Source organism: Camelus bactrianus, chromosome 1 (genome assembly GCF_048773025.1).
Source record: "Camelus bactrianus isolate YW-2024 breed Bactrian camel chromosome 1, ASM4877302v1, whole genome shotgun sequence".
NCBI classification, from domain to species: Eukaryota; Metazoa; Chordata; class Mammalia; order Artiodactyla; family Camelidae; genus Camelus; species Camelus bactrianus.
The window spans coordinates 7,860,951-7,876,005 of NC_133539.1; the positions used below are offsets into that span (position 1 = coordinate 7,860,951).

General features: G+C 34.2%; 1 protein-coding gene across 3 annotated transcripts in view; it reads right to left on the reverse strand.

Moving 5' to 3' along the window:
• MORC3 (MORC family CW-type zinc finger 3) overlaps nt 1-15,055 on the reverse strand; it is a 36,993-nt gene that overhangs the window by 15,293 nt on the left and 6,645 nt on the right. For all 3 annotated transcript variants that reach the window (XM_074357957.1, XM_074358010.1, XM_074357985.1), the window contains exons 2-9: nt 13,228-13,300; nt 11,309-11,441; nt 10,185-10,399; nt 9,476-9,623; nt 8,058-8,205; nt 6,283-6,411; nt 5,962-6,084; nt 2,563-2,660 (exon numbers count right to left, since the gene is read on the reverse strand). In XM_074357957.1, coding sequence (XP_074214058.1) covers nt 2,563-2,660; nt 5,962-6,084; nt 6,283-6,411; nt 8,058-8,205; nt 9,476-9,623; nt 10,185-10,399; nt 11,309-11,441; nt 13,228-13,300 — 1,067 coding nt within the window. The remainder of the gene's footprint in view (nt 1-2,562; nt 2,661-5,961; nt 6,085-6,282; nt 6,412-8,057; nt 8,206-9,475; nt 9,624-10,184; nt 10,400-11,308; nt 11,442-13,227; nt 13,301-15,055) is intronic.

The window sequence follows — 15,055 nt, forward strand, 5'->3', positions numbered from 1 at the left end:
CATAAAGTTTAAAATAAGCCTATTAATAGTGACACCCATTCACACCTGCTGGAATTTTTTTTTAACTGGAATTGTATTTAGCTATTTAGGAGAAAAACTGACATTTTATAATATTCAGCTTACCAACTCCTCATGAACTCAGTATACCTATTTATTTAGATTTGAAATTTTACTCCACAATGTTGCATCGTTTTCAGTATATTGAGGTCTTTGCATATTCTATTTACTCCAAAGCACTTGATTTTTTTGATGTTATTACGTACGAATTTTTAAAAATCTCATGTTCTGTTCTGTTGTTGCTGCTGGTAAACGGAAATACAACTGATTTCTGAATACTTCTCACCCAGCAACCTTAGAATCTGTATTACTCTGCAGATTATTTTGGACTTTCTATATACTTGATACTGTCATCTACAGAAAACAATTTATTCCTTTCCAATCCTTAGAACTTTTTTGGGGGGGGCTTATCTGTACTGGTTATTTCCTTAAGAACAATGGTGACTAAATAGCTAATATCCTTATCTCATTCTCATTCTCATTCTTAAGAGGAAAGCCATCAACAATTCACCATCAGGAACTGGTGTTTTTTCGTAAATACTTTGAATTGCTAACATGTCCTTCTGCTATTGGTTTTGAAAGAGTTCCTTTTTTTTCCCCCCAAATCACAAATGGGTATTGTGGTTTATCAAGTGTTTTTGCTGTACCTATGAAAACAACCATGAGATTTTTCTTCTTTAACATCAGTGTGATGAATTACATTGATTTCCGAATATTAAAAACCACTCACGCCACCCTGGAATACAATCCACTTAGTTTTAACATATTATCCTTTTTGCATGTCACTGGATGGTATCTGCTATTCAATTAAGATTTTATATCTTGATCATGAGAGACATTGACATAAATTTTCTTTCTTGTAATGCATTCATGAGTTCACTACCAAAGTTATACGGTCTCTTAAAACCTTGAATGACTGGGTAAGACTAGTGCCACCACTTCCTTAAATGTCTGAATTTAATATGAATTAAAAATGTGATTCAATTTCAAAGAAATATTATCCATATCTTAAATGGTAAAGAAACATATTCACGCTATCCCTTTGATGTTTTTCTGTCTGTAGATCTGTAGTAATGTCCTCCTTTTCATTACTGATATGATTACTGCTTTTCTCCTTTTTTTCCTTAGTCTCCCCAGATGCTTACAGACTTCATTGATCTTATCAAAGAACAAACTTTGGGCTTTTCGACTGTGTCAATTATTGATTTACTGTCTTCAGGTTCAAATTCACTCTTCTTTGTGATAGTGGAGCTTAATCCTGTCAAAATTTATCCTTTGCCAGCCTGAGGAAAGTTACACTGGGTCAACAGGGAAAGGAACCTACCAGGGGAGAGCAGCACGACACGGGCCCTTCAGGTCTGGTACTCCATTTTTATCTGGCCAGAGCCCATGGCCTCCCAGAGGAACTCCAGCTGTGCTCAGTCCACGCTTTTCCCTCCCATGGTCTGCTGCTGGCTCCAGCAGCCCAGGACCTCTAGCAACAGAAACTAGTTCCAACATACTCACACCCTTGGGCAAAGTCAGGTCTCCTCTGCAGAACAGCTCCAGCCCAAGTCAGCCGACTCCCTGGCCAAAGGCAGGCCCCATCTACAGACCCAAACTGGACAGGCCTCCTGGCAAGTTTCTTGCCACAACAGGTAGCCTGTTCCTGCGCTGGTCATGACCTCTACAAAGAGAGCTGAATTTCCGACTTTGGGGACCAGGGGCCCTCTCCCAGGTCCTTTATTGTCTACTCTTTTCAACCTAGAGGTAACAGCTGCTCTTTTCTGTCTGCTAGTTCTGGGTATCTACTGTCCTCTTCTACCTTTTTCAGTAATCACCTCCTACTATCCTGGTTAACAATTCCTTGTATTTACTCTGTTGAAATAACGGGTAGCTTCTGTCTCAGGACTGTACTCTGAATGACATATTTATTGATTTTTCTCTATTGTGTTTCCTAACTTGCTGATTTTGCTCTTACCTTTATCATTTCCCTCCTTCCACTTTAATTGTTCTTTACTTGAAGAGCCTATAGCATTTATCTTTGTCTTTACCACAAATATTTATATGAAGTTTGCACTCTATTTCACAATATGTACTCATAAGGACAACGGTTTGTCCTTCCTAAATTTACAGGTAAAACTGATAATCATATTTATTTTATGGCTTCTGACCACTCTTAAAAGATATGAGTATTTCTGTCTAAAGAACATAGGATTAAATTATCTTCAAGTTCCCATCTAAGATCAAAGTTTCTGGATATCACACAAAAAAATGTTGCTACCAAAAAAGCAGAAACTTCCTCTATTTTCTACAAATCTCAGAAATACTTCATCAATAAAGACAGAAGAGAATGTACTTCTATTTGTGATGGAGTAGAATATAATCCCTAGGTTGGAAGAAGATGACTAAATGTGTTTTCTATGCAAGCTCCCTTAAAATAGAAAGAAATTCAGCTTAGAAAAAGTTATGAAAGTATTTCCAAAATAAATTATAAAAACTCAATAATTTAAATAGGTAACATACCTGTATTCATTCGTATAATCAAAATCTTGTTTATTGTGAGTTGGCTTTAGGAAATAACAGTCTATAATTCCCACTACTCCAACACCCATGTTGTTTGCCTGAAAAATAAAATGAAACTGGCATTTTAAACGTAAGGCATGATGCTCAAAACAATGACCCCTTCACAAAGATTTAAGATCTGCACAAAACATTTTCCTATATTCTATCTCATGATTCTCATGGCATTTAGAAAAGCAGTGTCTGGTAGGTAATTTACTTTTCTGGGAGGTAATTCCTAAATACGTAAAAGTCTTCCTCCAAAACCACTTCCACTGTTGTTAGGTATTCATTCAAGACAGTTATTATCATTCCCAATTCTGTACAAGAGAAAAAGAACCACCTCTACTGGGATGCAAGTTCTTAGACAGTGGAAACCACAACTAACTCTTCCCAACATCCACAGTGTAGCAGAAGCTTTGGCACATAATATTTCACAAGTTTGCTAGATAAAAATTAAAGTCATCAAAGTCATCAGAGGGAGGGTATCACTCAGTGGGTAGAGTGAACACTTAGCATGCAGGAGGTCTTAGGTTCAAACCCCAGAACCTCTATTAAATAAATAAATAAACCTAATTATCTCCCCCCAAAAATTAAAAATAAAAACAAAATAAAAAACAAACAAAAGAAATTCTTTAAAAAAATTAAAGTTGTCTATCCGAAGTTATACATACAGTTGCAAATTGTGATAAAATAAAAACCTAGGTCGGCTGAATTAATTTTTAAAATCTGTTAGCTAAAACATTGAACTCAAAGTACATAGTCATATTCTGATTATCTACATGTGATTAACATGTATTTTGTTCACAACTGTAACTGAACTGATATACAAAGAGAAAAAATGAAATGAAAATTTTCACAGCTACACCTACAGAAAAAAACACAAACCTAATCATAATGCTACTCTACTAAAAACTATCAGTGGTTCTTCATTTCATACAATTTGGAAGCCACATATGCACCCCAATGTTCACAGCAGTACTATTTACAATAGCCAAGACACGGAAGCAACCTAAATGTCTATCAACACATGAATGGATAAATGTGTGGGGGTGTACATACACACAAACGGATTATTACTCAGCCATTAAAAGGAATGAAATAATGCCATTTGCAGCAACATGGATAGACCTAGAGATGATCATACTAAATGAAGTAAGTCAGACAGAGAAAGACAAATATTATAGGGTATCACTTATACGTGGCATCTAAAAAAATGACACAAATGAACTTCTTGGGTTGGAAAAATCAATATTTACAAAACAGAAATAGACTCACAGACATAGAAAACAAACTTATAGTTACCAATGGAGATGGGGGAAGAGATAAATTAGGAGTTGGGGTTAACAAATATACACTACTACATACAAAATAAACAACAAGGTCCTACGGAATAGCACAAGGAATTGTATTTAATATCTTGTAATCACCTATAATGGAAAAGAATCTCAAAAAGAACAGATTATATATATATGTATAACTGAAACATTTGCTGTACACCAGAAACTAACAACATTGTAAATTAAGCACACAATTAAAAAAGGAAAAAAGTTGGCTATAACAAAGTCAAATTTAAACTAGAAATTATCTATAACGCAAATTTAACTGGGTTGGAAAAATGAGCGATGTATCTTACTGAAGTCAAATTCATTAAAAAAATTTCATATTCTATAGCAGACACACTGTTTCTTTTGAATCTCAAAGCATTGAAAAAATAAGGTCTATTAGCAAAAATGCATTTCCAATGACCAGTGAAATTCAGAACTTTAATTATAGAGTATTTCTGGCAAAATTTACTAGTCCAATTACAAATGAAAATTAGAACTTTAAATAAAAGTTACTGATAGCTCATATCATGGGTGTCAGATTTCTGGCTTTATTTTTTGATTGAAATTAGCAACTAAAAAGAAAAGCCCAAAGCTCATTTACTATTTTTCTTTAATTGAAGTACAGTTGATTTATAATATTATATTAGTTTCAGGTATGCAACACAGTGATTCAATATTTTTATGGACTGTACTCCATCTAATGTTATTAAAAAATATTATAAAATATAAAATCCCTGTGCTGTACAATATATCCTTATTGTTTATTAATTTTACACATAGTAGTTTGTACCTCTTAATCCCCTACCCCTATTCCTCAACCAAACCTCATCCCCACTGGTAACCACTAGTTTGTTCTCCTTATCTGTGAGTCTATTTCTATTTTGTTATATTCATTTACTTGTTTTATTTCAGATTACATATATATATAACAAAAAGTATCTGTCTTTTTCTGTCTGACATAATTCACTGAGCATAATACCCTCCAGGTCCATCTGTGTTAATCGCAAATGGCAAAATTTCATTCTTTTTTATGACTAAGTAATATTCCACCATGTGTGTGTATGTGTGTGTGTGTGTGTGTACATACCCACACTGTTATCCATTCATCTGCTGATGGACACTTAGGCTGCTTCCATATTTTGGCCATTGTAAATAATGCTGCTATGAACATTGGGATACTGTTTTTATTTTCTTTGGATATATACACCCAGAAGTGGAACTGCTGGATCATATGGGAGTTCTATTTATTTACTCTTGTAAGAATGCTATATATTCTGGGCTCATAACACATAAAATGTGTAAGAGTTATAACCCCTGTTGAATAATATTCAAGATACACCCACACTATTATACTGTGTAGAGCACTTATCGTTCTACAAAAAATTTAGAATGAAATAAAATGAATAGAAAATGAAAATCATAGAATTGGAAAACAAAATATGTCTAGACTTAAAACTTTTAACAAAGATCAATTCCAGAATTTATCACTAAATTCTTAACACACACATACCAAAAAAAAAACCTTTCTGTGTAAAGGATAAACTGATACAGTGGGCAATGTTCGTCATCCTAAACTGAATCCCACAATAACGGGAGTGGTTTAGAATGAACACTCTAACATATTCAGAACTAACCCAGGAAAGCAAATCACCTATCTGGTATTATTTCTTAGGCTACTGAGTCAACACTACTTAAAACGAACCAATTTCATTCCAGCACGAAATAATCAAGGATCCTTATTTAAACGTAGTGAAAAGATGTGCACCTGTGCCTGAGATCCACACTCATTGCTAGGTCTGGAGCAAGTTACCAAACTTATTAGCCCTAATTTCCTCATTTGTAAAACAGAGATAAAATATTCTGACCTCCTCATCAGATTATTCAAGACCAAATGAAAAATTAGTATAAAAGTATTTTAAGTTCAGGTTCCATACCAATGTTATTAAAAACACTGACATTTAAACACATTTTGCCCAGTAACATGTTATCCTAACTTTTATAAAAGCTACAGACATTTTCAAGATATAAAGCTTACCCTTAATTGACATCCAACTTTTTCATAAGCTTTGATGAGCCTATTTCTGTGATACATCATTATCCCATAATGATCTTTATTTCTGCAGTTGAATCCAAAAGTAATTCTCACTGTTTTATTAGTCTTAAATGTTAAGGAAAATTCTGAACACACCACCTCACTCCCTTCAAATCACTCTATTTCATTATTTGAGTCCAAAGCTGCATTAAAAAAGGGCAAAGGTAGAAAGGATTAGATTCTATATCAGGATAAAAGGAGAAAGGGGGAAGGGAAATATACTTGATTGACATCTATTTCTATATAGCATCATAAAAAGGATACTAAAAATTTGGGTCGATAAATATCACGTTCAATGTAGGCAAGACTCTTCGAAACTAGCTGGGTCTTCACTTTCTGTCCACGTAAGATGATCTGCATTCTTGGCTTTAGATATAATATACTGCAGTAAGCCTGCAAAGACACACAACAATATCTGTCCTTTCCAAATAATTATCTGTGGATTTGTTCAACATACACATGTATTTGAAAAGAAAGCTACAACCTTGCTTGGATAAAGGACCAATTAACTAGACAATAAAATACTATAAAGGTGTATTAGTTAATATCTGAATAGTTTTTATTAAAAATAAACTCAATCTACCAGAGCCAGTAAAAATGATTTGCAGAAAACAATCTACTGACCTACATAGATGTTATGTTAAGTGAAAAAAACTTACAAAACAAGCATGTATGGTATGATCTCATTTTAATTTTAAAAAAATGTTTCTGTGTATAATAAAAAGTACTATATTTTGACTCTTCTGTCAATACATATACTGCTATTACAATTTTAAAAGCATCAATAAATTTTATTTGGGGAAAAATAAGCAAAATCTAATATGAACATAAGGGACTATTATAAGCTTCCAAAGGAAAAAAAATCATAAATAATGCACCAACATTTAAGCAGAACAGCACTTTTTCAAAGCTGAGCTGTAACAATCAGCAGTCATCTAAATGTGTTTTTAATTCTTAATGAATGAAGGTTTAGATACTTTAGAATCTTGACCAAACTCTGCATCCTAAAACATGTTAAAATATGCTCTTCTGTGCCTGCCTCCAAGCTATCAGAAGTCTCTGAAGGAGATGAATTGAGTAACTCAATAAGGATAGACAGAAATTTCAACACAAAAAAAAATTTGTACATATCTCTTACTTTTCTTCCCCCCTAACTTCTGATTTCAAAATTAGTGGTTCTGTCATTTACAAAATTCATTAATGATATTTCAAAACATTTTATGTCATGCTATACTAAAACTACACCATCTGCTCTAGACGCCTCTGGATATTCTTGAGCAAGATTTCCTTAACAACTAGGACATACTTCACCAACAAACGGGGGTATATAATGGAATAGTAATACCTGCCACTTAATTGCTAGCATCTCAGAAGAAGTTACTTAGGAAACTTGTAAATGTCAAATGTATCCTCAACTTGGAGTTATGAAAAAATTTCAGCACAAAAAAGGGGAAAAGTTAGTGTATGTCATCATAGTGACAATGTTATTATCATATCAACATTATCACACTGAGATCTTACTGTCTTCAATCTTAAAAACATGCCCATCTCTAAGGTCAAATCTCAGAGATATTTATCACAAAATTATATTAACGTACATTATTTGTAGGCTATACATAATTTATTGCTTTAAGATAGCAATTAATGTGTGTGTGTATGTATAGATTCTAGAATATTTTAAATTTTAAAAAAGAGACATACTCTGAATTTTTTATCTAGAGTAACTTTACGTTTTGATTGAATTAATCAATATGGCCATCACAGGATATATACTGATTCTAGTATTTCCAATTCAAATAATTAACCACATCATGAAAGAACTTTTATAAGCACTGTTAGACCTGATAACTTTGCAATTAAAAAACTGGTTTCTAAGTAAATAAAACAACCAGTGCACACATGACAAATTTAATAAATGGGTTCATGTCTGAGATACTTTCACTTAAGAGACTGCTGGCAGCATTTATAACACAAGTGGGTAACATAATTTCCATTATTTGATGATTTCCTCATTCCCACAAAGAGAGTGGAATACATACCCTTAGGGAATAGTCACTCTCAGGGGCAATTTGGTCCATCCTTTCTTGCTTCTTGTACCCTTTCTTTCCTGCTGTCTCATCTAAATCTTCTGGAATCCTGATGTCATATTTATCCTTATCAAAATCAAACTCTGTTGCACTTTTGTAGCTATAAAAATAATAATTTTTTAAAAGAGCTAAATTTTAACTTCACCATAAGCAAGCAAATAACTATTAGTTAACAAAGATATAAACCTTACTGTTAATTGACATCCAACTTTTTCATTAGCTTGGAGTCATGGTCAGGGTAGTTGGGGGAACAAAAGCAAGGGGGAAAAAAAGAGAGAAAGAAGGAAAAAAGAAAAGGAAGAAAAAAGAAGCGAAGAGAAGAGAAAAGGAATCCAGGAAGGTACAGAAAAAGTGTATTCACCCACACTGCTGGTGGGAATGTCAAGTGGTAGAAGCACTTTCTGACTGTTTCTTAAAAAACTAAACATGCAACTATCATGTGACCCAACAATTTTACACTCTTGGGCATTTATCCTAGAAATATAATCGTATTTCCACAAAAACCTGTATGCACATATTTTATAGCTTTATTTGTAATAACTGAAAATTGTAAACAATGCAGATATCCTTTAACAGATGACTGGTAAACACACTGTGGTCCATCCATACAATGCAGTATCACTCAGCAAGAAAAAGGAAAACAAATGAACAAACACAAGAACCTGGATGAATCTGCAGAGAATTATGCTAAATGAAAAAAACCTAATCCCAAAAGGTTTCACACTGTATGATTCCAGTTATATAATATACTTAAAATGACAAAGTTACAGAAATGGACATGTTAGAGGTTGCCAGGGATTAAGGAGTGGATATGGACAGAAAAGGGATCTCTGTAGTGACGAAAACGTCCTGTATCTTGACTGTACCAATGTCAATATCAATAGTACTACTGTACTACAGTGTTCCAAGATGTTACCACTGGGGGAAAATGGGTAAAGGGTACATGAGATCTAGTATTTCTTATAACTACACATGAATCTACAATTATCTCAAAAAATTTTTAAAAATGGGGTGGGGGGAGGGGAGACAAATGAAAAAAGACAAAAGAAAAAGAATACAGAAGCTCAGAAAAGCACAAGAATTAAAGAATTTTAGACATCACTATTTGTAGTTTATTCCTATGGTCTAATATTTCTTAGATTTCTCAATATCACATTCATCCTAAATTTTAAAACCTTATTTGCAAAGGATTTTATCCTCACAAGGACTTAGGAACACAGAAGTCTCATCTGTATTACTTTCATTAACTATGCCATAAAATGAGGACCATCCGATGTTTCTACTCTGTGTAACAATGGATGGATGTAACGAAGTCGTTCCCACACATGCACTTTACTTCCCAAATGGTTAACAATTAGCTGAACATTTACCTTCTGAGATTCCAAATAATGATCCTTGTCCCCTTCTTACCAATGATAGCATCGAGTTCTGCCAGTAATTTCTGTTCCGTAGAAAACAGAGAATGTTCCAGAATTGCAGCAAGGCTTGCTTTTGATTCTGTCGAATTAATTATCTGTCGTATATCCTAAGTTAAAGACTTAGACCAATGACATACTTTTCACAATTATAATATGGAAACCAACACAAACAGAAAAATCATTTCCTAAACTATTTTCTAAGTTTTACAATGATAGTCTGACTTCAACTGAACACCAAGAAGAATAAAATATGAGCAAGCCTATTATTATTCTTAACTAATTTAATGATTTCCAATATTTGAATGTGTTTATACAGAAGACATTTTCCTAAAGATATCTTGCTTTTCATGGTTGTTGAAGAAAATTTCGAGTCAGATCGTTAAGTCTTAATAGACCACGGTAAGACTGAAATGAAGAAGAGAGCTACGGGAAGCTCAACATAAAATGCGATCACTTTATGTTAAGGATTTCCATGGCACAATTCCAACAGAGAACAGAAAAGAATAAATGTTTAGCCTCAGATGTAGGGCAGAGGCAGTGGATAGGAACAAGAGCTAGAATGGAAAGCGTGATTGAAAAACAAGAATCTGGAGGGGAGGGCAAAGGATGGAATGGTTCATAATATTTCTTCAGAGTTTCAATTTCGAAATCAAAAGGATATGGTTTTTGTTGAATGCCACTATTGGGACAACAACATGTTCTGCTTTTATGACTTCCAAGTAGGTCTGAGACAAGAAGCCCACGCTCATGCTTTCTCCATTTTTGGTAAAAACAATTGCATCTTTACCCAAACGCATAGAACCTGACTTGAAGCCATTCCCATACAATCCAACTGGGACGTGACCATTCATGGTGACTTTGTCACTGAAGCCAAAGCTAAAAAGAAAAAAAATTAAATAATAGGTATAAACTTCATTTATTTCAATTCAAAAGCTGTAATATCAAGTAACAAGCCTAAATTTGAATGCTGGCCTCATCCTTCCTAGTTGTATAATCTTGGGTAAATTACTTTTAATCAATCTGTCTTAATCTGTTTTCCCATCTCTGAAATGAAGGAAACCAAATCCACATCACAGGGATGCAAGGACTGCACATAATGAACAGGAGCTCATTGCCTGGCACATCCTGGCTAAATGGCCGAATTATAATTTAGGCTCCTGTGATCTTGAGATGACACCCCACGAAGTCTCTTCCTCTAAGTGTGAATGATTCTCTTATTCTCAGCAAGCCTGCTGTACTATGATTACCGATGGAGTCAATGTGACTGTTTGGCAGTATAAGGAGCATTTGAGGGACAGGAGAAAGGTCTCTGCTGCCAAATCCTCCTTCTACCCTGTACCTGTACCAGTATCTCAGGTTCCATTTCAGGCACATTTGGCTTCATCCTGACATTCTGTTCTGTGACTCTAGAGTCCAAGGCCTATGCCTATGCTACTTCCTCATCCTCTGACTCATTCAAAAATTACCAGTCCCCCTTCCCCAAAGTATTATGTTTCATTAGTTCAAACTAATTCCACAAAAGCATAAATAATTGATGTTAATGTGCTACAACTCTAAAGGAACAGTGGAATTTTAGGTAAGTCAGACATGGGGAGGGGTGATGAGAATGACAGGGATTGCCTAATAATCTAACAGCAGTAGAAAATGACAGAAGACTTAGAGAATAGAGCATACCAGGTATACATTTTATGTTTAAAAGATAACTACAGGCAATACGTATGACACATGAAACACCTGAACAAGGTAAAAGCAAATGATTTTATCAAGTGTGACACTTTTACATACCTTAGCATTTTATGTAATTTGTCTGAGGTCATACCATTCCCATTATCAGTGAATGTCAGGCATATATGGTCATTTATCACTGTTTTGTCAATCCATATCTGTTTAGCATTCACATCAGGATCATAAGCATTATCTGGGAACCAGAAGTTTTGAGAAATTTTGATTTTGCATTTAAAGAAGAGCAATTAGTTCTGAACAATCCTTTAACAAGAAACAGGACAATGTGTTTTAAGGAAATTTGAAAGTTGAAATGTTTAGGAATTCCTAAGACTTTACAACATGAAATCTAAACTGTACTGTGCCATATATCATTCATTGACTATTACAGAATTAATTCTATCCAAAGCCCTCCATTTGTTATATAGAGAGCCAAGCTGGTACCCACTACACTGAAAAAGTGTAAAGCAAGAAGTATCACTGCACTAAACAGATGAACAAGACAGGAAGGTCTTCTTCTGCCCGAAGAACTAGCCTAGCTATCATAAGGGAAACTGAGAGCTGGGTGTCAACAGCACTACAAGTTGACATGGAAGGTCCACAATGTGGTTACTGAATAAATGGGGAAAAAGTATGCTCATCTACGTACGCAGATGCAGGTTTGCCTTCTGTATACAGTTCTTCAAATTGTGGCCCTTTTCAATCCAACAAAAGTTTCTGATGGCTTGTACATTTCTCTCATCTTTGTACCCCTTCACATTTAACACCCTTGCCTAGCATACTTGTTTCTCTCAGAATAGGTTAAGTATGAAGGAATATATGACAGAAAAACAAACAAACAAAAGTTCAGCAATAGCTAATAGTAATAAAATCAACTTGTGAACTAAGATCTGAATATCCCTAACTGACTAAAAATACTTCTTGAGACATATTTTGAAGTCTTTATTATAACACAATGATTCCCAAATTATCCTTCCATAAGACCACAATTAAAATCAAATAACCTTTCATCAATCACTTTAACTTCATAAAAAAAGCTTAAAATTTGATACACCACAAAGAGCACCATGACTTTCAGTTGCTCTAATCCAAAGCTAGAGAAGCACTATGTATGAATGAACAATCCCAGGCTGAGGAGCTCCTCCAGGTTGCCATAAAAAAGAATGAACATGAAAAGCTGCAACGTTATTTAATGTGCACTTCAGAGTTTACATGTGAACAGCACACGTTAGCTGTGAGACTTTAGAATATCTAGCTATATCGAAGAAAAGAAGGGTCCTGAAATTTTCTTTCCTTTTCTTACACATCCAACATAGGACCCTTCTTTGATATAGAATCTATATCTAAGAATTCCTGAGGATATAGTTTTCCTTTATTATCTGTTTCTCAAATAGGCTTAAATTTTAAAATTCATGTATATCAATTTAATTAAGAAAAAATCATGACCTATAATGCAAATCCGATCACAATCTTGCTTTTCTCATGTTCATTAAAACATTTTTAAATACAATCTTATATCTTGATCATTCTATCTATTGGAAAAACCAAGAAATTATCACAAATCTAACATATAACATTAATCCTTCTATTTACTAACAACAGAAAAATGAATCCACCGTTATAAATATTTTCCAACTATTAAAAAAATATATAACTCTAACTTTCTGGCAACAGTCCTATTTCTTTTATAATCAGAATAAAAATATTTTCAACATAAAAGCCATATGAACTTCGCAAATTAAAATACTTTGATTTGATAGGAGTACAGGGAAATAATTTGATAATAGTATAGGGAAGGCTGAGCAGTGATTAATTTGACATCCACTTGAACAGTTGTTACACTAGGTAAGCTTTACCAATGTTATCACTGAGATACACTTGGCTTTTTAAAAAAGCACATCTGCATAACACTTTTCAATAAAAACTTTTTAGAACTTCAATTTGCAAGCAACAGATTAGATATGAAACATCATTTTACATACCTATTAATTCAGCAACCGCACTAAATGGCCAAGTGTGACTAGTAGAATTTGTATGTAAAAACTTCGGGCAAAGCTGAAACAAATCAATGATTCACATAAATTAATTAAGGTCTTAATTTTGAGAAAAGAAGCCAAAATGACTTTCTATTTCAGTATTAACAGAGACCAAGCAAAACTTAGCTGTTTGCCTCAGGATATACCTGGAAGATATAACCTAGCTTAGATTCCTGGAAGATATGGCTGTAAATCAACTAAACAGTTTCTCATCAAGATTTGCTGCAAAACCTTTGCCTCCTTGTGTCTATCAGTCCAGAGCCATATCATACAGTGCCCAGCCCCAATGCTATCCACCCTGGAAGCCCGACCTCAAAATTACCATGAGATAAAACTAAGACTTTGTCAAAGAGGTGTTTTCTCCTTTAGTGCATTAGAGTTAATAAACTTAGCTTTGCTTATTAATCAATGGACTTTTCTCATGGTCTCTCCAACTTCATTACAGTTGAACTTGTGGCAGTGAAATCACATATATCTATAAAGCCTTCAAACAATGTCAAACAACAGTTCAAATGCAACGAAACTTCTTGATCTCCATTTTATGTCTGATTTTACATGGTAATACAGTATGGAAGACTATGTCAATCAACCTCATGCTATAGGAAACTAAATTTCTGAGTAATATAGACATCAAATGTATAAAAGTGTACAGAATGGTTTGAAAAGGCTGAGGCTTGAAGATTTCAATATGGAGTATCTCCATGGAATGAGGACATTTTTGTGTTCATTTTGAACAGATTATCTCATATTTAAGGGGAAAAAGGAGGCACTTTAAGTGTTTCCTGTGAAGAGCCCTAGAAATTTGATAAGATTATAAATTGAACCAGCTGTCTTTGTATTGTTCAGCTGCTGCCACAAGGTGTCAGAAAGAGGTCTACTTTTCTCTGTTCACCCTTGATTTTAGACAATTCCCAAGCATGTGTTTAGAGTACACATGTGAGAAATGGTATTCGGTAGAAGAGTGGTCTTCAAACTGGAGTTTATGTAATTTGGACTTTCTATGGTATACAAACATGTAATATGGCATACATTATGTAATAATGGAGTATAAGTAATTGAGATTTTCTAAAAACAAAGAGCTTTTACAATGAAAATCAATTTCCAAAACTTCACACTGCACAAGAAAACTTTTTTCAAATTCGTTTATCTGAGATTTTACCTGAGGTCAGCCCTTGGGAAGATCTTCCTGTCCCAATTCCTCCCCTTACACAACTATCATCCCCCCATTTAAAAAAGAATGTCGTATTCCTCAACGATTCTCAATCTTTCTATGGGGCATGACCTTGGGGTGTAAAAATCTCTGGTACCAAGGGAGAAAATGATTAATCAACACTCGAAACCCTTAGTTTGCCTCTATTTTATTCATTTGTTAGATGTGAAGTATGGAATTAGAAATGAGGTATTTTGGTCCATATCATAATACTTTGATTTCACATGAGGACAGGAATGTCAATTTTATGTCAATAAATTCCAATGTCAATGTCAATTCATTTAATGAATTCATCCTATACACCAACTCCAAACTGAGTCCCAGAGGAACAAAGCAAAGAAGGCATCAGTAGGAAATAATAAATCTAAACAGTGGCTTTTGGGATAATTAAGCACAAGCATTATTTTCAACTATTCTTAAGTCTCATCTCTAGAACGTGTAATTAGCTGGAAAGAAAAACACCCTTGAACAGACAACACACACACACACATAGCAGGCAGACTATGGAGTATCTAACTAGAAGTGTAATCTTGAGCAAGAAATGTAACCCTCTGTGCCTCAAGT